General features: G+C 41.4%; 1 protein-coding gene across 1 annotated transcript in view; it reads left to right on the top strand.

Annotated features, from left to right (window-relative positions):
- Positions 1–24,770, top strand: part of TAX1BP1 (Tax1 binding protein 1) — a 73,846-nt gene extending 49,076 nt beyond the window's left edge. The window contains exons 7-18 of the mRNA XM_069958741.1: positions 792–882; positions 4,087–4,272; positions 5,964–6,212; positions 7,146–7,295; positions 8,155–8,242; positions 9,615–9,733; positions 11,600–11,725; positions 14,720–14,815; positions 16,173–16,353; positions 16,491–16,642; positions 20,414–20,499; positions 22,042–24,770. Coding sequence (XP_069814842.1) covers positions 792–882; positions 4,087–4,272; positions 5,964–6,212; positions 7,146–7,295; positions 8,155–8,242; positions 9,615–9,733; positions 11,600–11,725; positions 14,720–14,815; positions 16,173–16,353; positions 16,491–16,642; positions 20,414–20,499; positions 22,042–22,246 — 1,729 coding nt within the window. The 3' untranslated portion in view covers positions 22,247–24,770. The remainder of the gene's footprint in view (positions 1–791; positions 883–4,086; positions 4,273–5,963; positions 6,213–7,145; positions 7,296–8,154; positions 8,243–9,614; positions 9,734–11,599; positions 11,726–14,719; positions 14,816–16,172; positions 16,354–16,490; positions 16,643–20,413; positions 20,500–22,041) is intronic.
- The last annotated feature ends 266 nt before the right edge of the window (positions 24,771–25,036 follow it).

Below are 25,036 nucleotides of genomic sequence, written 5' to 3'. Positions count from 1 at the left end.
CATGTGCAGCGTGCGGTCGGTTATTTACATACTCGCAGTGGTCTGAAAGATCCGCTGCAGGTAGGTATTCACATAGGAACTGACAGGACCTTGGATTGCAACGGATCTTGCTGCAAAACTCGCTGCGAGATTTCCACTGCGATCCTTTGTGTGTGAAGCTGCCCTTAAAGAGATCCTTGAAAAACATGGACATGGAGGCAAAACGGATGTTTTTTCATGGATCATGTGAGGTAGATAGCGGACCTTAAAAATTACTGAACATGTGAATGCAGCCTTAGGCTGGGTTCACACACAGTATATTTCAGGCAGTATTTGGTCCTCATGTCAGGTCCTCATAGCAACCAAAACCAGGAGTGGATTGAAAACACAGAAAGGCTCTGTCCACACAATGTTGTAATTGAGTGGATGGCCGCCATTTAATGGCAAATATTTGCTGTTATTTTAAAACAACGGCTGTTGTATTGAAATAATGGCAGTTATTTACTGTTACATGGCGGCCATCCGCTCAATTTCAACATTATGTGAATAGAGCCTTTCTGTGTTTTTAATCCACTCCTGGTTTTGGTTGCTATGAGGACCTGACATGAGGACCAAATACTGCCTGAAATATACTGTGTGTGAACCCAGCCTTAAAGTAACAGAACACAGAAGTCATTGTAAGGAATTTATCACCTTGCCGATCGATGACCAGTCCTGTGGATAGCTCGTCAGAAAACCCCTTTAAGCCTTCTCTGTGTAGATCATGTGCCCACTAAGTTGTAACTGAAACAGTGCTTTTCTCTCATTTTCAGCCTGAAAGATAAACTTAAGAAAATAAAATTAGAACGAGAACAACTGGAATTTCAATTAAAGAATGAGAAGGATGAGAAGGAACTGTATAAGGTAAGGCGACATGATCTTATAGTATACTGTTTGTTGGTCAGGTTGCACAGCTGATTGACAAGGCATGTTCGCACACTGTGGGTAAACACATCTGAGGAGCATATTAAGGGCATGACGTAACTGCTGAGTTTCCCAAAGTTATGGGAATCTGTTCTAGGAATACTGTCGTAAGAACGCCAAGTGATCAGATGCTATATGCATCAGCCGTACCCTTCTTGGCAAGGGACAGGAACTCCTGACTGGTTATTTTAAAAACAGTCGTCATATGTTGTAGATACACTGCTATATACAGTTGTCTTCAGTTACACCTACATAAGTATATATAACATATATACAATGCATTAAACTGTCCTGGACCAAGTGTACCATTTTTGCATTATTGCAATGCCTGATATTGGGCAACCTTTAGGGTAAGGCTGCATTCCCACTTAGGTTTCTTCCTGTGAATTATATTTAACATAGAAAATGTCCTTTTGTTCTTTATTTAGTTAATTTTGCATCTGTAACACCTACAGCTGTTAAACTGAAGTGCCTTTCTCCTTTTTGGGCCATGTTTTAGGCCAAAATGTTCCACAAATAGACTTTTTTTGAGCCGTAGCCTTTGCTGTAATCCATAAAAAAGTCTAAAGAGGGTGAAAAAAATAGGGTGGATATGTCTGTATTCTGCTGTGGAAAATCTGCAGAGGGTTTTGCTACCCAATGACTTCTTTTGGTTTAGCAACAAGTCGGCAGAAGTGGAGAATTGCAGTTTTGCTGCAGACCCATTAAAATGAATGAGGAGCAAAATCCGCTGTGGTTTTTCCACAGCGAGAAATGTGGAGCAGAAAATGGTAATGTGAACATACCTTTATGAAGAAAAGCCTAACCAATGGATAAAAAAATGTGAAACATTCAGACTTTTTTTGGCCTAAAGACAGCTGTTTTTTGGTTTTTATTTTGTGCAGGAAAGCTGTCCATCTCTGTGTGGGCATGGGATACAGGGTTCTCACTGTCTCTGCTAGGAGTCCTGGCAGAATTTAGTTTACTTCTTATTCAGAAGTCCTTGATGGCAAGAAGAATGCAGCTTACAGCCCCATTGTTACCATCAAACCAATTGAGTCCCTGACCGGCCCCATTATAAGCCAATGGGGTCTGTAAGTCACGTTTTGGGTCCGTTAAAAGACAGATCAGTCACAGTATCGTGTCTTTTGTTACAAACGGAAGCCGCGACGCCCCACGCCTGCCTATATTTATATTGTGTCATTCTGAAGAGTAGACAGGAGGCTGATAAATTCATCTATAGGAGTGCATTGAGTCACATCATTTATGTAAATGAATACAGCTGTGACAACTCATGGCTCCAAAGTTGCAAAAAAAGAAAGGAAAAAAGGCAAAGAGTAAAGTAAAAAAAAAAAATGTCAGAATATAAAATAATAATAATGCTACATTGGGTTGTTATTGAAATGTCTTATCGGAAAAAACTGTTTGCAAAGTTGTTAAAGGAGGACTGTGCCACACACACAGACCCCCCCCCCCCCCTGCCCAACCCCACACATTCATGGCCTGTGCTGAATCTATACGTATGTCATAGTTAGCAGTTATCAACTATAAAGCCATACATCTATATAAAGCCATCAGTCTATAAGAACTCTGCTTTTAAGTTGAAAAATATTTTCCCCAATAGAGACCAATAAAACAATAGGTCACGACCTAAAATTAAGGGGTGAGAGGCACATATGGAACAAGTTACCCTTGGAGACAGCGAGCTTTGGATCCTTCCTTGTGTGAATTGGAACAATAGCCTGGTTTCTTTTGTTAGAGTTGGAGAGTGTTTTATGCTCTTGGGGTGGAACTTTCTTCCAAGGAGGAATTTCAGTGGAAAACCTCAACAATAATTATGGTTTGAGTTCTGGAACCTTGGCAGGGGTCGGATTTGTCGTCTTGTTGTTGTTTGCTTGTGAGATTATTTTTCTGCTGGAGAAAATACATATTTGGTTACATAGTCTAACCATAATCTGACCGGTACAGGAGAGGCGGAGGCGCAGTGAACAGAGGACTGTGAATACATCAGGATGTGGGGGTGGATTAGATTTTTTTTTTTTTCCAATTCAAGTTTTATGCCTGTGTACAATGCACAAAAAGAATACATGCAATTTAATACATTATCTATTAATGCCTATAGATAGAGGAACGGTATGTACAGCATTCAAATAGTAGGGGTTGTATTAGTTGAACAGAATGGCAGAAATGTTTGCTATTTTCCTGCTCATCTGAAATATAATGTCATTGAGGTGAATGGAACCAGTTTCACGTACACTGACTCCACCAATGTGTGTGGACTTAAGACCCTATTCCACGGAACGATTATCGTTCATAAACTCGCTCCAACGACCACTCGTTAACGATAATCGTTTTGTGGAATTGGTGTAAACGAGCGAATGACAAAAGCGAAATCGTTATATTGTCGTTCAAAATTGTTTTTCAGCATGTCGAAGAAAAGTTGTTGGTCTTTGAAAAATAATTCTCTAATCTCTAATCTGTTCGTAAAATTAGAAATCTTTCAGTCGTTCGTAAAAAGGTTTTTAAAAAAAGTAGGTGTGTCGTACAGTTATGTTCTTCCCGGCAACGTTTTAAACGACCATGTAACGACCGCAAAATAATCGTTACACTACATATATCGTTCACGTTCCCACGCGTGCGATATTGCTCGGTGGAATAGAGAAAACGATCAGCCTATGATCGTGTCATGGGCTGATTGTTTATTTAGGCCCAAACCTAAAATCATCGGTCACTCACCGCGCAACGCTATTCTACGCAGCGATGCGCGGCGACCGACCATTCAAGCAGCATACATTACCTAGCAAGGCTTCTCCTCCGCTCCGTCTTCATCCCGGTCCCACGCGCAGCAGCAGCTTCGGTTACATTATTGATCGGCAGAAAATGTTCCCCCTCTCTCACTCTTTTTCTTTCTTTTTTTTTTTTTCTCTCTCTGTCTTTCTTTCTTTTCTTTTTTTTTCTTTATCTCTCGATTTCCTTTTTTCTTTCTCTATTTCTTTCTTTCACTTTTTTCTTTCTCTCTCTCTCTCTCTCTCTTTTATTTCTTCCTTGGTTTCTCTCTCTCTACTTCTCTTTCTTTTTCTCTATCTCTGTCTGTCTCTGTTTCTCTCTCGTTTGCATAGTTAAGTAAAACATTCTGCCCAATTTCACATTGCACTTTTTCCATAGGTTCACCTGAAGAATACTGAAATCGAGAACACAAAGCTACTGACTGAGGTGCAGACATTAAAAAACCTAGATTTAAGCAAAGAGAATTTAATCACTCATTACAAAGAGGAGCTGGGCAAAATGAAGCTGTGTCTGTCTGATAAAGAGAAGCTGTGTACAGAACTGCTGCAAAATGCATCTGAGAAGGTGAGGCCTCACGCTGTGTTATGGCTCAGTACAGCCTCCGTCTTTTAGGGCATGGGTCTCCAAACTGCAGCCCTCCAGCTGTTGCAAAACTACATTTCCCATCATGCCTAGACAGCCAAATCCAAAGCTTTAGCTGTCCAGGCATGATGGGAGTTGTAGTTTCGCAACAGCTGGAGGGCCGCAGTTTGGAGACCCATGTTTTAGGGTGTTGTAGTAGGGCACCAGTAGACATTTGTGAGGTTGTTTTGTATCTTGGTATACATTACTACTAGTTTAGCTGTAATATAGTGGCACACAGAGGGAAAAAAGGCTTGGTAGTATGGAGGATGCCGTCACACATCCTCCAAGGCCTGATAACATCCTAGGTAAGTACATGATGCTTTGTTTTGGCCTCTTGTGTCCGTTCCAGTGATGTCACTTTTTACGCTTGTAAGATCAACAAGACATCTCCATGAGAAAATGCAGGGCTCCGGAGAAAAGAAAATAAGCCAAGATGTCCCCGGATGTCAACATCCTCATTTATGGATCTAACTTTAGATTATTATGATTGACTTTACCTTTCCTGTGACATTGAGAATTTACAGATAATTGATGACTTTCAGAAACAGCACCAGTCTTATACCCAGTCTTTATGTGGTATAAAGTGAGAAGAATTAAAGGGGAACTCCACATAAGAAAAAAAAAATTTTTATTAAAAGTTATATAGATGTGTCTATACAATGTATTACCATACCTGTACGGTTCTGCTACGCTGGTAGCAGTTTGAAATCAAGGAAGTGAAGAAAAATGGTCTCTGCCAATTCACATTGTCTCCTGCTCCCACTGCTCTCCCACCTTAGGAGACAAATATTACATGCCTGTTTCACATTGTGTGTGTTTGCTGAGGACAGGCTGATGATGCAGACAGGGGGCAGGATGTGATGTCACAGGAGGCGTGGCTGGATCCCCCAATCCCCTGAGTGGTTCACCATCTCTGACCGTCCAGAAGCAGGTGCAGCACTAATTTTACTGATTGTGATGGGTGGGGGACTGTGATGAACAGCTGAGGGAAAGCATTGCATTCTGGGAACTGCTCAACCAGGAAGGACAGAAACACAATACAGATTAAAAAACCCCAAACAATTGGATTTTTGGTAGTTTCAAAATTGGGATAGACAGATAAGTAATGCTATATGCTTCTACAGAAGTTTCATTTTTTTAACCTCTACCTGGAGTTCCACTTTAAAGTGAATAATGCTGAGTTGTAATACCACACGCAACCTGATGACAGGGGTGGCGTTGTTTTGGAAGGAAGCCGCCATATCGTTCTAATTCTTAATAAGCCTTTAACCCCCTTTTCCTACAAATTGATGTATATGTATTGTCACCCCTGATTGTGAAAACACTCCGAGCAGCAGTGCGGATGTAATGGGCAGCCATGCCTCTACTGACAGGTATGAGAGGAAACTGTGCTCCTAGCCTTTTAACCCCTGAAACATTGTGATCAGTGCAGATCATGATTGCTTGCAAAGGTAATAGGGCTTATTTCTCCACTTCGTCAGGTTGCAGTACGCCTTGCTATCATATTAGCTATACATGTCAGAATCGGCACCCCTCTGTGATGTTTGTCTTTCTGTAATGTTTCTTGGCGCCTTGCTGCCCTCTGTATTTTAATGTTGTTCTTTTTCTTCTATGTCTCTTGTGCTTTCTAGGAAGACATTGGCTTTTTAAAACAACAGCTTCGTAAGATTGAGGATGACCACCAGGCCAGCAGACAGGAGGTTTCCCTAATGTCCAGGGAGCTTAGTGATGCTGTAAATATACGTGATAAAACTATGGCTGACCTTCATACATCTCGACTTGAAACTGAAAGCGTGAGGAAGCAGCTTGCAAATGCTTTGGCTGAGCTCAGTCTGCGGGATAGACAAACACCCTCGAACAGTGTCTCCAAAAAGGAGCAGGTAAACTGATAAGTTGTGACCTTAGCTGTATTTTCTATATATACATGTCAGTACGTGTATCCGATTTTGACAGTCCACAATGTAAATGTCTGAGAAATATATTGGCTTAAATGCAGTTAGCTAGCATCCTGTCTTTAGGATAGCCTATAACTTAGACTAGAAGGACAGCGTACAGACAGCAATACACAGCAGCCTCTATTCTGCTCAGTATAAAAAGGCACCAAGAAGCAATATCTGATATTAATGCTACAGTATTGCATCTACATGTGGCATGTAGGAAAGTCTGAAAGGAGAAGTCCAGCTAAATTTTTTTTTATTAAAGTATTGTATTGCCCCCTAAAAGTTATACATATCACCAATATACACTTATTACGGGAAATACTTATAAAGTGCTTTTTCCATGCACTTACTACTGCATCAAGGCTTCACTTCCTGGATAAAATGGTGATGTCACGACCCGACTCCCAGAGCTGTGCAGGCTGTGGCTGCTGGAGAGGATGATGGCAGAGGGATGCTCAGTGTCCCTCCAGTGCCCTGTGTCCCTCAGTGTCCCCCTGCCACCATCCTCTCCAGCAGCCACAGCCTGCACAGCTCTGGGAGTCTGGTCGTGACATCACCATTTTATCAAGGAAGTGAAGCCTTGATGCAGTAGTAAGTGCAGGGAAAAAAACACTTTATGTGCATTTCCCGTAATAAGTGTATATTGGGGATTTGTATAACTTTTGAGGGGGGCAATACAATACTTTAATAATTTTTTTTGCCAGACTTCTCTTTAAGAGAGACATAATTGTCTGATATTTATAATATCAGACATAAAGATTACATGTGTTTAAATGTCATGACCAGCCAGTCTTGCCCTTTTTTGAATTGCCCTGAAGTACTACAAGCCTGGTTCATTTATAACATTGTGAACAATGTCAATTTCCTCTTTAGGATGCGGAGAGCTGTAGAGTGGAGCAGGAGCTCCGCAAAGAGGTGGAAGACCTGAAGCTGAGACTGCAAATGGCAGCCGACCACTATAGGGAAAAGTTTAAAGAATGCCAGAAACTTCAGAAACAAGTAGTAAAACTCACAGATCAACTGGTAGGTGTACCTTTTATAACCAATCTAATAACCTAATGTTGAGAAATAGGATTTTTAAAGGGAATATGCAGATATTTAATGTTAAATTCATTCATTAGATTTAGCTTTATGGGGAAAATGTGTTGTTTTTTTTTTTTAATTCTCATGATGTTGTAACAGTTCTTTTTATATTTATAAATCCTTCCCTTGCAGCAACCATATTGTAGGCACACTTCCTTTTGTCTAAAAGTATGGCAGATGTGAGTGCTTTATGGCATCTGCAAGGATTGGCAGCCAGTAGGCAGTGGAATCTCGTAGATTTTTAATTTCCATGAAGTCCTGATCACCTCCCCCTGACACCATGTCTGGTGGTGTGCTTCACTCCCTGGCTCGCTGCTAATTTCAACTTGCAGAAAACAGAGTACATTGTAAGGGCCCTATTACACAGATCAGTAATCAGCTGAATCAGGACGATTATCGCACTGTGTAATAGTGACAACGATCAGCTGATCAGGTGATCGTGTCCAATGGTCTGACCCTGAAATCATTAGTTTCCAACCACGCATTGCTATGTGTAGTAGTGATGCATGTCCAGTGGCTAGTGATTGAATAAACTGTTTATACATTACCTCTCCACACTCCTGGGCTTCTCCTGCATTGAATTTTGGAAAGAGCTGAACACCGCCACTCCACTGTATGTGGATTGAGTCTGCATACTCAGTCTGAGGTACTGCTGGGAAGTGTAGTGCTGGACTTGGTATGGATGATCTTAGGAATAAGACTGGTCATTTGCGCAGCTATCCAGATTCTTTACCCGTAGCTTCCGTGTACATGTACAGTGTATGTCTGACGTGTTTGTTTTGCTTTATCCATGGAGCAGAAAGCTACAGAAAGTCAGCAGAAGGCATCGGATCTGTATGGGATCTCTGAGGCATCAGTTGCTGATGTTCCAAATTTTACTCCTCCAGGTAAGTTAGTCTCTGGTCTGTCTACAAAGAATTTTTTTAGTAATAAATATATATTTTTTTTTATAGTTAGTTGGCCATAATTTTCTGTGATATATTTACTATCAGTCATGACATTGAAACCTAATATTCTGTAGGCCCCCTCCATGTCTCTAAAGATGCTGTGACACATCTAGGCTTGGACTAAACAATATTTCTGAGGGTGTACTATGGTTTTTGAGACCAGTCGATTGGACTGAGATCTAGGGAAGTTAGAGGCAGAGTCATGTCCCTCAAACCATTCCTGGACAGTTTTTGTTTTGGGTATGCTGTCAAATATTTAGCACCTACAATTTTGCCGCTCAGATGCCCACTCTTGCCTTTTTTTCCAACACATCAACTTCAATACTTCCTGCTTAAGGACCCATGATGTACCTGGTATTTCATGGAGTCCCTAGAGAGCCAGGGAATATCAGCAGCCAGGGACTGTGGCTATTAGCCAGTGCAGCCTGCTCACCTGCACCAGCTAATTAATCATTTAAATGCTGCTGTCAAAATTGACAATGGCATTTAAATGGTTTGTAATGCCATGCCTGGTGGTCTAGTGGCAAATTCGGCTTGCTCTGATGCGATCGCAGCAAACCGATCCCTTATACTTGCTGGAGTGAGCCTCTTCTGGTTCCTGTCGCTGTTCCTGGCTTTTTCGATCACTTCAAACTGTCTGCAGTAGCCTAAAGCAATACAGCTCAGTTAACATTGATCAGGGCAGTACTATGAGCAATCATGGTATTAAATAAAATGTTTTTAAAAATATTCTTCCCAAAAGAAAACTTCAAATCACCCATCTTTTCTTATTTTCCAAATAAAAAATATAAACAAAAAAGTAATAAACATATTTGCAATTGCCGCATGCGTAATCGCCCAAACCATTAATTTTATCACATTCCTGATCTTGCACAGTAAACTGCTTAAGCGCAAAAATCCCACTAAAGTGCAAAAATTGCTCATTGTTGGTCACTTCACATCAAGAAAAAAATTGAATAAAAAGTGATCAAAAAGGAAAAAAAAAAAAAAATGCAGACAAGATACCGATAAAAAGTAAAGATTATAAAGCAAAAGATGACACCTCATATTGCAAGCTCTGTGATCTTTAAAACAGAAGGAAGTGAAAACAAAAGTGCAAAAACAAAAATAGCCTTGGTCACTAAGGGGTTAGTGTTATTGCTGATGAGTGTATATTACCAGAATCACACAGGAATGACATCACAACCATTGCTCTGTTAGGCCTCTTTGTACAGTGTACTATAAAAATGGCAGAACAGTATACACGGGGCTTAACAATTTTCAGTTTCATGTAATAAATACTGGATAATCAACAATGTTCTGTATTCCACAGTGAGTCCATTTTCTTCCCACTCTATACCTGAATTTGTCATCAAAGAACAAGTGGCAGACATGAACAAGGAAATAGCTGAAAAAACGGAGAAGTATCGGAAGTACAAGCAGATGTTAGCAGTAAGTAGTCCGCCATTGGGAGATGGCTAGTGATGTCAGGTTAGAATGGTATAACGTATCTATTTTTTGCGTTATATAAAACTGTGTCTTACAGCACACAGCTAGTGAAAAGTAAAAACTTCACCAAGCTTTGAGATCCTTATGGGAAATCTTTTATATCCTATTTATTAGATTTTCCCTGAAAAATCTGAGCCCTTTGAGTTGCAGATCTCTTCTTTCTAATTTCTTACATAAAATGTTTGCCCGCCATTGTTACAGATACAGTGGTTTCCTGTCGTTGTCATGGACAGGGCTCTGGAGTCTGAGTCGGAGCTAATTTTGGCCGGAGTCGAACAAAATGTACCGACTCCAGCTTTAAAAAAATCTTTAAAAGATTTAGAATTAAGTTTGGTGTGAATTTTATAAGTTTTGCTCATCAATACATTTTATGAGCATTATTCTAATAGGACACTGGCCCTATTAGCAGGGCTGTGGAGTCGGTCCGACTCCTGAATTTTATCAGGACCGACTCCGACTCCTGCTCCTTCATAAATGGCCGGTCATATACCAGGGGAGTTACTTATCACACTGGCTGAGCAGCTTCTCCCTAATGTCCTACATGATCCTGGGGCGACTTCTGAGGGAATAAGGAAAGATATAAAGGAGATTCTCCTGTGTGTGCAGTGGATGCAGCCAGTCTCCAGCCTCCATGTCCTGAACAACTCAGAACTGGACTAGATGGAGCAGGTGGTCTTTTCCTGCTTACAATCTTCTATGTTTCTAACTAAATATTCACCATACACACAGAAACACTGCTAACAATGCCAGATACCTGTAATCTAGAGGTCAGCCATAGTGATAGCTCATAGCTCGCTGCATCCATAGTATACACACACAGCCTGCTGCAGCCATAGTACATACACACACACACACACACACAGAGCTGCAGCCATAGAACACTGAAGAAAAACACCACATAGAGGACAGAGGTTACTGCTGCACTATTTATGTCTCCTCCTCTATATTACACAGGATATCTTAATATTACACTGCTGCTCATATACAATTATCCAGCATCCAGGAAGAGAACAGCACAGATCTCCCCCCACAGAATGGACTCTTCCAGCTCAGAAACAAACTGCCAAATAGTGACCGACAACTTTTCCTTGACCGCCCTTATCTAATAGGGCCAGTGTCCTATTAGAATGTTGCTCATAATATATATTCATATAAACTTCATATCAAAACTGAATTTTAAATTGTTCTAAGTTAAATTGTTCTAAGTTTTTTTTTTAAAGTCGGTCCTGATAAAATTCAGGAGTCTCCACAGCCCTGGTCACGGATGCAATGAAACTGCATCCAATTCATGTTTTACCTGATCATCCATACAATCCTGCTAGCACACATTACACTGGACACTCCTCCCTGGCCCCCTGTCACAATAAGGCTTACTGTAATCTGTGCAGAGGCTGCTGTAATTACAGAAGTTTAGCTGGAAAGTTATCTTAGGGCACTATTCAGACTACTATAATATGGTGACCTTTTAGTATTCATATTACAGGCTTACGTCTATGTTAAGCTAACTGCATCATAACCCCTATGATTTGGTCATATGATAAGGCCAGGACTCACAGATACAAGTTAGATGCTAAAATACAGCAACATTATTGCTGTGTGAATAAAGCCTTGAATAACTCAAATGCTTAGTGTCCGGGTTCGGAGAACGTTTGGCCTCTCTCCATTCAACACTATTCATGAATATAATGTACATACTGTAATGGCTTCCTTTACATGGTGTCAGCCTTGCAATTCCTGTGAGATTAACACCTTCTTAACTGAAGTCGTCCGAGACTAGAATGATCTGACTAATGTACTTCTGCTCTCTAGGAGGAAAAGGCAAAGTGCACTGCGTATGCTGATGATGTGGCCAAGATGGAGTTAAAGTGGAAGGAACAACTGAAAGTTAATGAAAATATGAAACTTCAGCTAGCTATCCTGGAGGATAAGTATAAGGTGATACTAGAAGTCAAAAACATAGACTTCATAGTTTTTGTTTGACATCCTTGTATGATCATAGCCATTTTCTGTGTACTGGAACGTATTCCACCTCCTGACCACCTATTTCCAATCCTTCTGTCTGATTAATGTGCCCCAATAACTATAAACCTAAGTATGTTTTTAAAGGCTGTGTGCCATCTTGTTCTGTGGCGTTGTTACAGTTAAATAAAATGCCACCAAAGCGACAAGGCTAGACGTCACGCAATGGTTACCAACTTTATTAAAAGCTTATCATTGTTCTTGGCGCAGTATACTGACCAATGTGAATGGCATCTACCAGGTGAGGAGTGTGACTAGTATACTGTGAGTGGCACCTAATGCGTTATGTAGCATGTGTGCTGTCCTTGTGTACAGTTTTATTTTCTATTGATGTGATATTATCCTACAAGGGGATCCAGCCAGTTATTTGCTTATTGCGCAGAGCAGTCAGCACCTATGATACTATGAATGTGCACAGTGCAAGACTTGTATTAAGGAAGATTAATTTGGCTGATCTGGAAAAGGCAAATAGGTTAAGCTTGTTGGAGCACAATGTAATGTAGCACTGGGGAGATATTATGCGCCTTTATGGTTCTGAAAATCTACTCGCCTACTTATGAGGCTGCTCAGTAAAAGGTGAGGAATGTTTCACATGATCACAACCACCTCTTAAGACCTGTGAAATCCAAGCCTTTTTCCAGAAGAAAAAAAAACATGCCCTCCAACGCTTTTCCTAAATGACACATATACATTTGCACAATCTACATCCTATAATTTTGTCTTTAAACACTCTGCTCTGTAATGGAAACTTTGACTGGACTCGATAAAGCTACAAATAAAGGAATGGAGTGCATGCTGACCTGTATGTACAAACCCGTACACTGTTACTTATGTGATACGGGTCAATTGATTTTAATTGAGTCTTATTTTCTTTTGTGTGAGCTGTATATAGTCTGATTAGCATACACATTGTTCTGGTGAAAGCATATAGGCCCTTTTACACTAAACGATTATTAGCCTTACCTGCTTACTCGATAATCGTTAGTGTAATAGCACATGTTTAATGACAACGTCCGGCCAACATGCACAATGTCAACTGGTCATGGTCTTTCAACATGCTGAAAGATCACTATTATTTCAGCGACTGTCTGCTGCCCGTTGCTCCGTTAAACAGGCAGTGACAGCAGACCGCTGCTGAGTTCTTAAGCATTCCGGTTCGCTCATGACTAGAAAGGAGTCCATCTATCCCCAGACAGTTCAACACTGACTGTTGCAATTATATTCTGGATTGGCTGCACAGTGTATGGGCACCCTTTAAGGGTTAGTGAGCAAGTTGTGCTGGGTGACACAATCATGTGTGTTGAAAGAAGTGAAATTAATAAAGTGCCCTGCTGCTCTAATAAACCTATATACAATTACGGTTCTAGAGGCAGGCTGGGTGAACCAAGTGGCCTTTTTCTCCCTTGGATTGCATCCAGCTGTTCTAGCTGCCAGTGGTCAAATGCAGAGCGTTCAGGTTTAAATGAAACCGAATGTTTGTATCATTGCTTATCACTACTTATTTCACAATGTATGGGCACCCAGAAAAGTAGCTGAAAACAATGCTAGGTCCAACCTGGTGTGTATGTGATTTAATGGGGTATCCAGGGTTAGTAAAAACACTGCCACTTTCTTGTAAAAACAGCACCACCCATGTCCTCAGGTTATGTGTGATATTGAGCAGCCCAAACAGAGGACAGGAGAGGTGCTGTTTCTGGAAGAAAGCATCCATGTTTTTAAGTGTCTGGATATCCCATTTAAAGGGGTTATCCATACAACATGTTTGTAGCCGTTGATGTGCTGATCACATAATACATACACTCCACCACATAAACATGTAAAGCGTCCATAGCCTTTATATCATAGTCCATTGACTGGCAGACAAAACGATTTTGTTTCTAAGGGCCCTATTACACGGGACGATTATTGTGCGAAAAATCGTTACATCTTTCGAATTTAAAAGATAATCGTTCTGTGTAATTGCAGGCAACGATCGGAAAATCGTTCAAATGTCGTTGATCGTTGATTTAGATCTGAACCTAAAATCATTAGTTAATCATTCGCTAATCGTTCACTGTAATTCCACATTGTCCATTGTTTTGCTGAGCTCAGAAGGAATAAACAATCGTACTAACGATCGAACGATTATCGCTCTGTGAAATTTGGTGAACGTTTTCGGGTTAACTATAAACAATCTCGTTTGCGATTGTTTATCGTTAGTCGTTAATCGTTAAAAATCGCTCCGTGTAATAGGACCCTTAGTGAAGTCAGATCATAAGCTGTATTGTATTCTCCCAGACATCCTAAACATCAAGGTCTCCTCAGCCTGTTTAACACAGGGAAGGCAGCCATGCATCCTAAATCTGCCTAGGAATGAAATATGGCTGCTGGGATATGTTTTAACCTCTGACACTAGGGTTTTATTTAATAGCATGTCATCTCATTGCTGTAGAGAACTTCAAACCTCAAACAGATGACATTGTGTCCAGAAAGTGAAGCACAAATGAAATGTGTCATGAAAAATTGCAGCCATTTACTCAGATTTTCTTATTAATGTTCTTACTCTCTGCTTTAGACTGTATGGTGGTTTATGAGCTTTTCAGTGACCTCCTAATCACTCTTTATACTACCTCGCATATACGTAGTCAGAGATCACACATGGGTGGTATGAGCGCTGGTGTAAGTCTAGACTCAAAGGCAGAGAGGAGATGTGGGGTGAGGAGGACAGAGGTGTAATTGGATAAAGTGCTGAGGAAACGCTGCAGACTAGAGTATTCCTGGGAAACCGAATGGTGGATATAGCAAGGCATGGCTCGGTCACAAGGAAGAATAATACTTGATCAGGGCAAATGAAGCGGAGTAGAGTGGGGATAGTTTCCCTTATTGTTATCTTTATATGTTAAATGTCTCAAAATCTTGGTGTTTCCACAGATTCAGTCAGCGGAGAAAGATCGTGAAATATCAGAGCTGACGTGCCATGTTGAGGTGCTGCTGAGCGAAAAGAGTAAACTGGAGAATGACATAAAGGTAAGAGCCCTATTAGATGACCTGAGGCACACTGTGAACAGGCGCCAATCTCACAGATCAGAGACCATTTACAGAGCTTATTAGGTGGCTCAGTAATCGTGCAGGGAGGGCTGCACGAACAATCGCTAGATCACCCTTGTGGCCATTTGCTGCTTTCGGGCATCAGACGCTTGTCCCGTATTACACAGGAAGATGCGTGGCCCACAAAGAGATGATTCTATGACTGGTCAGAGCTCCCGTCTCTAACCCTATTCCTGTGGGAGATATCTAAGATCAGTGTAAAATAAACTTATGTAACTTTTTTCTTGAGTACAGTTCTAACAGTATAACTCAATGGAACCAGACAGCTGCTCAGTAGAAAACATTTTTAGTTTTTGGTTTGACATTAAAGGGGTTGTCTGAGGAGCTCCCCGGCGCTTACTTCCCGAGACTCCACGTCTATAAAGTAAGCCTTCTGAGGCATGAAGGGACGGGTCTTGATCAGGGTTGTGATGACCCCTGCATTTGATGGCCTATAGCTACACAGTGTCTCTGGCTATACTGTGCAGCTATTGGTTGTCGTGTACGATGATCTCAACTTAGATCCTCCGCTCCACGTTTCAGAAGGGCGGAGGGTGAAAAACTTTCAGCACCAAGGGCTTTAGCCGTTTTCTGCTCCCTGGGCAACCCAGTTGGCCTTACACATAACAGTTCAGTTGCAGTTTTTACTGCACCTTTAAAGCCAAAATCAGGTGTGTATCATAATGAATTAGATTATATTAAGAACAGATGCTTCTTAAACAGTTTTTTTTTTTAATCCATTCCACACCAGGAGTGTGAGTAGACGTAACGTCTGCTCTTTATATGATCTAATTTATTTTGATCCACATCTGATTTTGGCTTTAAACGTGCAGTAAAAAGTGCAGCTAAACTGCTGTCTGTAAGACCAGCCAAAACCAAATTCCTCTAGGTAGAAACATAGCGTATTGAAGTATTATCCAAACTTAGAGTACCTGTCATTAGGCAGCTTCTCCCGATCAGCGTGCAGTCACTCCTGCCTCCGAAAGATTGGGAAACTATGAGTACATTTAAGCTGATAAAGCGATGTACCTGATGGACATATTACCAGCTTGTCCTAACCAATAACTACATTATCGGTGACTCCTCTCATAGGGCTTGGTTACTTATGTGTACAGACCTGCAGTCACATGCGATTTGCCCCAATGTGTAAAATGGTCTAAAGAGTTGTATAAAATAAACGGCCATACAGTGAAAAGCACAGTTGTATGTTGTTGTGTCTTTCTGAATTGGTGTACAGTATTGTGTCTGCTGGTACATGTATGTAATGTGACCTTTTTGCTGGCATCTCCCTTTATAGGAAGTGAATTTGGAAAGACTGTCATCTAGGGCAGCAAGTGACCATGTGTTACCAGGCACCAGCTCACAGGGCTTGCAGTTCTTTAATCCTTATTGTGAAGAACATCGAGAAGTTCCTGTAATCCCAATACAGCCTCCTGTACTGCAGTTTGGAAATCCTTATGCATCACAGGCAACCAGAGGTGAGGAATGGCTGTTGTTAGTCCAGTAGGAGGAGGGAAGACATTGGGTTTCATGCAAATTGACCATATTTAGCTAATTTCTTTGACCCATAGCTCAAACTGGTTACAATCCTTGATCTATGTTTTTAATAAATTAGATGGTGCAGATGGAGCTTTCAATCCAGATGAAGTACAGGGTCCTCCAGCCAGACCACCCTCATGGGGCCTGGTGGACAAGGTGGTCTGCAGTCAGCCCGCTAGGAATCTCAGCCGACCAGATGGTTTGGAAGACCCTGATGAGAATAATCAGGTAGGTTTCTTATTTCTCCTACCATCTGATTTATATACAGTACTGTGCAAAAGTTTTAGGCAGATGTGAAAAGAATTCTAATGTTCCCAAAGGTGACTGATGTCAATGACTTTTCTCTCATGGGGGATGTTATCATGGTTTGACCCTATTACACAGAGCAATAATCTGCTGAATCATGCAGATCGTCTATCCGTGTAATAAAGACAACGATCATCGGCTGATCGTGTCTTCAGGTCCGGACCTAAAATCTCTGCCTGCTGACCGTGCATCGCTATTACACTGATGACTTTGGAAAAAATAATTTTAATAAAATTTATACATACCTGCCACGTTCCCTGCAGTGTCTGAAGTGACAGGCTGTTTAGCCAGTCACTAGCCGCAGCACTGTACCGTGATTGGCTGAGCACCCTGTCACTCCAGACACTGCAGGGGGCGGGCCGAAACTAGCAGGACATTAGGAAGCAAACTCATGCATACATATACATGTTATATATATTATCGTGCTGTATATGGGCTCCTTAAGCGAGCCCCAATCTAGCAGATCTGCGCTTGCTTACATAAGTCAGCCTTTAACTTAGTCTTTTCAGCATTTTGACATCTTTTAACAAATACCAGGGCTCATTGAGCCCCATGACAATTGTATTAGCAGAATAACCTCCCATGTGGTAGAATGAGACACCTGGTAACGGTGGTGCCCAGGCTCCGCAGTACATGGTACATCATGGTACATTCAGATCACTTTTTGATTTCTTAAATTAAATTGAAATGTCAGTGTGTTTTAGATTTGCTCTTCTACATTTAGACTGAAGGCCTTTTTTGATCTTAGCAAAATACATCTGATGAGGAATACTTATGTGCTGAATACTTTGCTCTTTGCAGTACAGTGGTACCATGACCTGTTCCTCATTTAGTCTAGTTTGCTGCATTTAATTGCTATTAACCTTTGCAGAAACTGATAAGTGCTCAGACAGCTATGATAATAGTCTTGGCATTCAGCACCCGTAAGAGAGCAAAGAAGAATTTCTTTGTCCGCCCTTCAGGTTCTTGGTGCCTGTCATAGAAGATAATTAGGAGGCCTGTCCCGGTTCCTTCCTTGTCAGTATTAAGGTCCAGAATGTTTGCCCGCAGATGTCACCCACCTTCACCTCACATTCTGCATATTGTCTCATACCATTCCCGCCAGAGACATTGTGCTTGACAAGAGGTTCTTTCTTCAAGTCAGCCGGGGAACTTTAATTAACACTGCTTTCTTCTCGACCTGGGATTTGCCCTTTTGCATATTTAATAGAAACTGCTGCCTGTATAAGTGCATGTGTATACACATAATGTATAGATGCTAAATTTATATTTATCTTCATGGAAATAAATAAATAAATGTGAATAAATGTGTATATGTATATATATATATATATATATATATATATATATATATATATATATATATAAATTTTTTTATTTTTTTTATTTTTTTTTTTAAATGGTCTTAATTGGACCCCTGTAATTGGGAACTATACTCTACATACAATGCTACAAGTAGTGTGGAAGTGCAGCAGATGGCTTGAAGCTTGAAGATGTAAAGCCCAATCAGATGGGTAAAGCCCAACATGACACCAGAGCATCAAATCATTTATCCATGTTATGGAAGCACAGACATATAAATGAATGAAAGGCACCTTGTGTCTTCTCGTCCTAACAGTTATCTGTCAACAGTTTGGAATGTGAATTGCAACTGACAGATTCCCTGGCACTTACCTTACACGCTCGCTGGCAGCATAAAATGGGGTAGACTTGCTGTTTCCAATTATCTGTCTTTCTTGCCAATACATAGTGTAGATTTGGAGAATATACACTGCAGGCAAGGCAGCACATGGCCTGAAGAGTCACCACTCACAGTAACCTGCCTCCTCATGCACAGTGTTAAGGTCCTTTTACACTAGCCGATTTCTCTGCCACAAGCCACTGCAGACGAGTGTTTGCAGTGCCTTTTACATGGCTCGAGAAATCAAGCGGCTGGGCTGCATCGTTTGTGCATCCCTGTAAACTGACAGCACAGATATTTATATATCAGTGCTGTCAGTTTCCAGATCACATAGCAGCACATACTTACCTAGTGCCCTGCTGCTGTTATCCAGCATCCTCTTCTCCAGCTCTCCTGTTTAGCTGCTGTGACTTCAAGCCCCGCCTCCTCCAGCTGTCAATCACTCTGGAGGAGTCGGCGGCCTGAAGATGCAGCAGCAGGATGGGTAAACAAGAGAAGAGGATGCGGGATCAGAGCAGCAGCGCACTGGGGGTAAGTATGCACCGCAGGAGTGTTTCTTGCAATGCTTCTGGATGGTAAACGACCTGTGTAAAAGGACATTTAGGGAGAAACCTGTCAATTATGGTATATCCGTTTTGGCGACAGTCTCCCTGTAATGCCAGGAAACTGATTTCACTATTTGTTACCTAGGTATGATAAATGTTAGTCACATTGTAAACATGGCAGCACGCTATCTAGCATAAAACATGGACTTATATGTGTGAGCAGTCAGTGCAGATAATCTCATCATAGCTGCAAATAGATGAACATTTCAGGTTTTATTTGATTGTTTTTGACCCTTTACTTTCCTCATGCAAGTGCTCTCAGTGAATGGCACCCTATGCAGGAGCCCTTCCAGGCGTGTGGCACTGTTTCCTGTGATAGGCATGATACCCTTGAGTGCACTGCGGATATATTTGTGTTGTTAGTGCTGGTGATACAGACGTGCGGCTGACAGAGCTGATGATGTGATGTAGCCTGCGCCTGACAGGGCAATTTAAGTGATGCGCCTGAGTGCAGGGAGACACCGGTGACATGCTTGGCTGCCTATATCTCCATGTACACATCACTCATCTCTATGACTCTTGTGTCAGCTTCTCTTCTCTAGGTGTTGGAAGTGATCGCCTCTTACTTATACACAAATTACAAGGAGATGTGATAGAAGATTATTTAGCAGTTTGCTCCTTTTTAATACAAATCCCCCAGGGATGCTTCCGGATTACATTGTCTCCTGACATGGATTGATTTGCTCTGCCTTGTATTCTGCATTCTTCACATTTCTGGCCGGTGTAGCCCTGTCCCTAGTTGATGACAGGCGACTATTAGAGTCATTTGCTTTGTTATTTTTTTTTTTATTTGCTGTTTTTATGGCGTGGCGAAATTCCACCCATGGGTGAAAGACGATGGAATGACAGCCAAAGCTCCCGAGATCATCTTAGATTTTCCCACGATTTATAAGGGCGGCCTTGCTGCAGAGATATCAAAATATCTTGTGTAGATTGTGCTATGGAAGCATTACAGCCCCTTGGAAACTGGAGCGTGACCAATGTTTGTGCTGGTTGTGTAACTGGCAAAGCACTAAGCACTTGGTCCATGGGGTGTCTCTTTTTCCTTCTCCAGGTGCTGGTGCAATCCTATCTTAGCAAGGCCAAGATTGGTATAGGTGTTGGGGGGGTCATACAATTATTTGTGCAACCTTGGCCCCACAATTATCAAGCTGTGTAATGGGACCGATCTAGAAGAGAGTGCAGCTTGGACTGTCTAATACAGCTCCAAGGGAATGTCCTAGAGAGAGTCTTCTGTTTGAGACTCCTTTCTATAGGTCAGATTGGAGAGCTGTCATACAACATTAGCAGTCACATAATACTACACCTCAGATGAGCCAGAAACCACCAGGGTATGTGATAAGACAGCCTCTTTAATACATATCAATCTTAGATTGCACCTGGCTTATCTTCATGTTTTTGTTGCAGGATAATGATAATGTGGCTTTACACCTTGACCAAGATCCTCCAAGCTTTCTGGGACAGGACCAGTCTGGGTTTTGCTTTGATCCAAGGTACTTCTTTTTACATGTGTCCTATGTTATATATGACATGCATTTAGCTTAAAGGGACTTTGTCATCTCCAACCCACTCCCCTGAAAACCCCTAACCAAAATAATCTGTATAAGGGATAAAGGATATCTGTAATTTGTAGCTTTCCACTCTTTTGTATTTCACCTCTGTAAGCCTACAAACTAGGCATATGGATGCATGGAGAGGACTACTTAGCTCAAGAATATAATGGAGAGGACAACTTAGACTCCGTCATTTGTGGCTTATAGCAAAGGAATACAAGAACATTGAAAGAAAAAAAGTGCAGATTCAGAATCGGCATGGTTTACTCTATATACAGATAACTTAAGTTTAGGGGTTGCCTTGAAGGTGAAAGAGTCCCTTTAATGAACTTCTATATGTTCCCACTTATTAAGATTCATTCCTAAATGTGGTCAGATGCTGTCCCCTTAGCTGGGGAGGTCTAACTTACGATGATTACTTGTATACACGGTCTTGTACAGGTTCTGGGTTACGGCTTGTATTATACAGTAAAAAAGAGCCACGCTCATAGATCTGCTGGCTACCCTTGGAAATAGTGTAGGTTATCGGCGGGCACACTACTACTGCCAGCTGTATAATGTACAGTACAGGGGGTACAGACCATTCTTCCCAGAATACAGATCACTTAAAATGTTCCTACTACTTCAAGTGGGAGTCAGGATCCTTGTTAAAAACTCCTGCGGCTCTGCACTCCGACCTAAAGAGAGTATAGTACAGACCTGCCGGTCCTTCCGAGCCTCTCTTTAGGACGGAGTGCAGAGCCGCAGGAGTTTTGAACAAAGTGGTAGGTACCTTTTTAAGTAAACAACACAGTAGAGCATCAGGGAATACAAGGAATTTTTCTAAAGGCACCCATACACATGTGATCGCTGTCAGTCAACTGAACTGTCTCTCTCTACATCCCCTATAAATGTGGACACTCGCTTCAGCCGAGCATTCATGTGCTGTTAATGAAAAGATGCATATTACAGGTATGTTTCCGAAGTGGATGCTTCATACTGTGGACAATGGCCGCATAATACTGCCAGTAAAACAAATGGGGGAATGGTTGCATCTGTACGCAGCCTCAAAGTATTTCTCTGCGTCGTGAGTGCTATGTTCACACTACGTATATTTGAGGCTGTATAGCAACCAAAACAAGGAGTGGATTTAAAACACAGAAAGGCTCTGTTCACATAATGTAATAATTGAGTGGATGGCCGTCATTTAATGGCAAATATGTGCCATTATTTCAATACAACAGCCGTTGTTTTAAAATAACAGCACATATTTGCCATTAAATGACGGCCATCCACTCAATTATTACATTATGTGAACAGAGCCTTTCTGTGTTTTCAATCCACTCCTGGTTTTGGTTGCTATGAGGACCTGACATGAGGACTAAATACTGCCTGAAATATACATAGTGTGAACCCAGCCTGAAAGTGCTTGTTAGAGTGGCCAACAGTTATGGTGGTAAATGGTATGTTCTATTCTCACATTGCTTTATTGCTGACTTTCAGGTACACAATCCAGAAGAAATGCCCCCTGTGCACTATGGTGTTTCCACCCAACTACAATCAGAGTCAGTTTGAAGAGCATGTGGAGAGTCACTGGAAGGTGTGCCCAATGTGCAATGAGCAGTTCCCCCTGGAGTGTGACCAGCAGGAGTTCGAGCGGCACGTGCAGACCCATTTTGACGGCAATGTCCTAAATTTTGAGAACTAAGTTCCCTTTAGCTTTGTGGTGTTTGAATTGTAGCGGTAAAAAGTTCACCTTTTAAAAAACTAGACAAAGCCGCTTTAAGCAACACCTATATAAAATATGCACTGCAATGTAACTAGAGCTGAAATAAACTGTTACCCCCCCTGTGATTTTACTTTCTGGTAGAGGGGTTTCTCCTGTATGTATCAGGCCTCTATTGAGAGATCGCATTCTATTTTAGCTGTTTAATGCACACAAGCCAAGTCGCCTCCTGCACTCTTCTTACAAGATCTGGCGAAGATTCCTGGTGGTAGATCACTGCATGTTCTCTACTATTTGATTTTGTGTTAAGTATTTTAGTAGTGATTGACATTACACATGGTCCACGTAACATTGTCCAAGATACCGTGAAACCTAACTCCATTGCAGTAGCCGCGTGTGACAGAACTTTGCATATTGTCTCATCCTCTTTTTCCAACCCGTCTCCTCCTGTTAGTATATGTCTTAAGCCGTGATATGTCAGGTCACTGGTGACCACTATTTTTGGGTACTGGTGGTTATGTGTATGGAAGTAGTCACATGGTGTCTCAACTGCTAATAAAGAGAAACGCATTGCAGCTTGGTCCGGTGCACACTGGCGACGAGCTGTTGCGCAAGAAATAATGCAGCCACCTGACTCCCGAGTATAGACAGCCATATTGTGGTCTCATGGGAAGTCTCCTCCCTTCCCTCTCAATTACTTTCCTTGAGTATACCTTCAGTTTACAAAATGGCTGCATCTTGGTGTGTAGTTTATATGTGACCAGTTCACTTTAACAGCAGATGAAACTCTATGCTGTGGCTAGGGAAGGGCCAGGTCACAGCTCTGTACACTACATGCACATTGTGAGGGGGACGAGTGTAAAATAAAATTGGTGCAAATAATGGTGTTCCCAATAATCACTCAGATTCTAGCTTTTATGTTTCCAGAGAATATTACGATGTATATGTATGTATGTTTGTTTGTTATTGTCATCTTTGATTGAGTCTAATTTAAGGTTGAGTCCGCAAAATGCAGATTTTTAGCATAATCTTTGCGCTGCTTTATGTTTAAAAGCTCAAAATTCGCAGTGAAAATCCACAACAGACTGATCATGTAGATATGAAAGTCTGCAGCATGCTCATATTTCTGCAATAAAGAGACAGTTCACATGTACAAATCCATAGGTGAAACCTGCAGCATCTCGGTCCTGTGTGGATTCACCTTAAGGTGAGTTTCACACGAGCATAATACAGCTGCATTTTTGTGTCCTAATTAGGTCCGAACCTGCTTAAGGTTGGGGTTCATATGAACCCGAACGCTCGGAAGCAGATTTTCGCTGTCTGCCCGCTCCGTGGAGCGCGCGGATACAGCGGGAGTAACGCCTGGAAAACTGGGATACAGCCTATGGCTATGGCTGTATCCCAGTTTTCCAGGCGGTCCTCCCACTGGAACCGCCCGCTCCACGGAGCGGGCAGACAGCGGGAATCATTACCGAAGGTCTGGGTTCGTACGAACCTGAACCGAACTCAGTTCGGACCATTCCTAGTCCTAATATGTCCACGAGTCCTGACCAGTGTGTGAGTCAAGGCCTATACTGACAGCATCATAGACCACTTTGATGCCATAAGTTTGGGTCCAGATGGATTTACAGCCAAAATACAAACACAAACCCAAAGGGAGCATTCACACGTTCTGTGGTTACGGTCTGTGCATGGATGATGTGCTATCGACGCGAATCACAGAACTCCCGGCATCATGATTCTTTATGGTGCTGGGAACTCCAAATTAGTAGTGCAAAGAGTTCAACTGTTTTGGAGCATTCCATTCAGCAGCACATCTTCCATACACGGACCTCGTGAATGTCCCCTGAGGCTATGTTCACACACTGTAAAATAACAGCCATTAATTTGTACTCAAAATAATGGCTGCTATTCAAGTCTTCGATGATTTCCATGCATAGAATAACGGCAGCTGTTTGCGGCGGCCGTCTAGTTAATGTTCAGGACATTTTTTGGCAGCCGTTATTTTAAATTGTTTTGGGCCGCCCTTTTACTGTCTGGAATTTCAAAACTAGCCACACCCAAAAGGGTATTAAAATCGGAGACATCATTCAACCTGAACTTAAATAATGTACCAACGGCCATCATTTCGATGATGGCCAGCAAAGTATGTTAAATAATGGCCGTTATCTGATACTTAAAATAACAACCATTATATAAAATAATGGCCGTTGTGTGAACATAGCCTAAATGTGAAAATAATTATACGTACTAGACCGAATGCATTTGTTGCACACAGTAAACTGCGACAATAACAATTTGTCCATCATAGGAAATGTCTGTAATCTGGATGGCTTGTGGAGAATAGTCCTTTGCAGTCTCATTAACAATCATATACAGATACTGAATCCTTCTCAGAATTGTATCTTTATTTTTCTCACTTAACATGAATAAATTATCAAAGTTGTAACTTGTTTTGACTTATTTTCATGAATCTTATTTTAAATAAAGTAAAATCCTTCAATGAGTCAAGAATGTCTTTTCTATGCGGTTCCATAAATCTGAAAGTTTCTTGTAATTTTTTTTTTTTTTTTTACTGGAGACAAAAGTAATTTTTATTATTAATTCTGTAAGAAAAAAAAGTGCAATGCATAGCACAGGGCCTATGCGTGTTTTCTTTCCCATGTGTATGAGACCTGAAGCTCATGTTCCTGATTGGGAAGGCAATTTGAACACCCCAACAGTAAAGGTGGGTTTATAATGTATGTAACCACTTTGCTAATGTAACACTAA

The sequence above is a fragment of the Dendropsophus ebraccatus genome, chromosome 2 (assembly GCF_027789765.1).
Source record: "Dendropsophus ebraccatus isolate aDenEbr1 chromosome 2, aDenEbr1.pat, whole genome shotgun sequence".
In the NCBI taxonomy this organism is placed as follows: domain Eukaryota; kingdom Metazoa; phylum Chordata; class Amphibia; order Anura; family Hylidae; genus Dendropsophus; species Dendropsophus ebraccatus.
The sequence above is the reverse complement of the archived record's forward strand: the minus strand, read 5'-3'. Positions and strand labels throughout refer to the sequence as shown.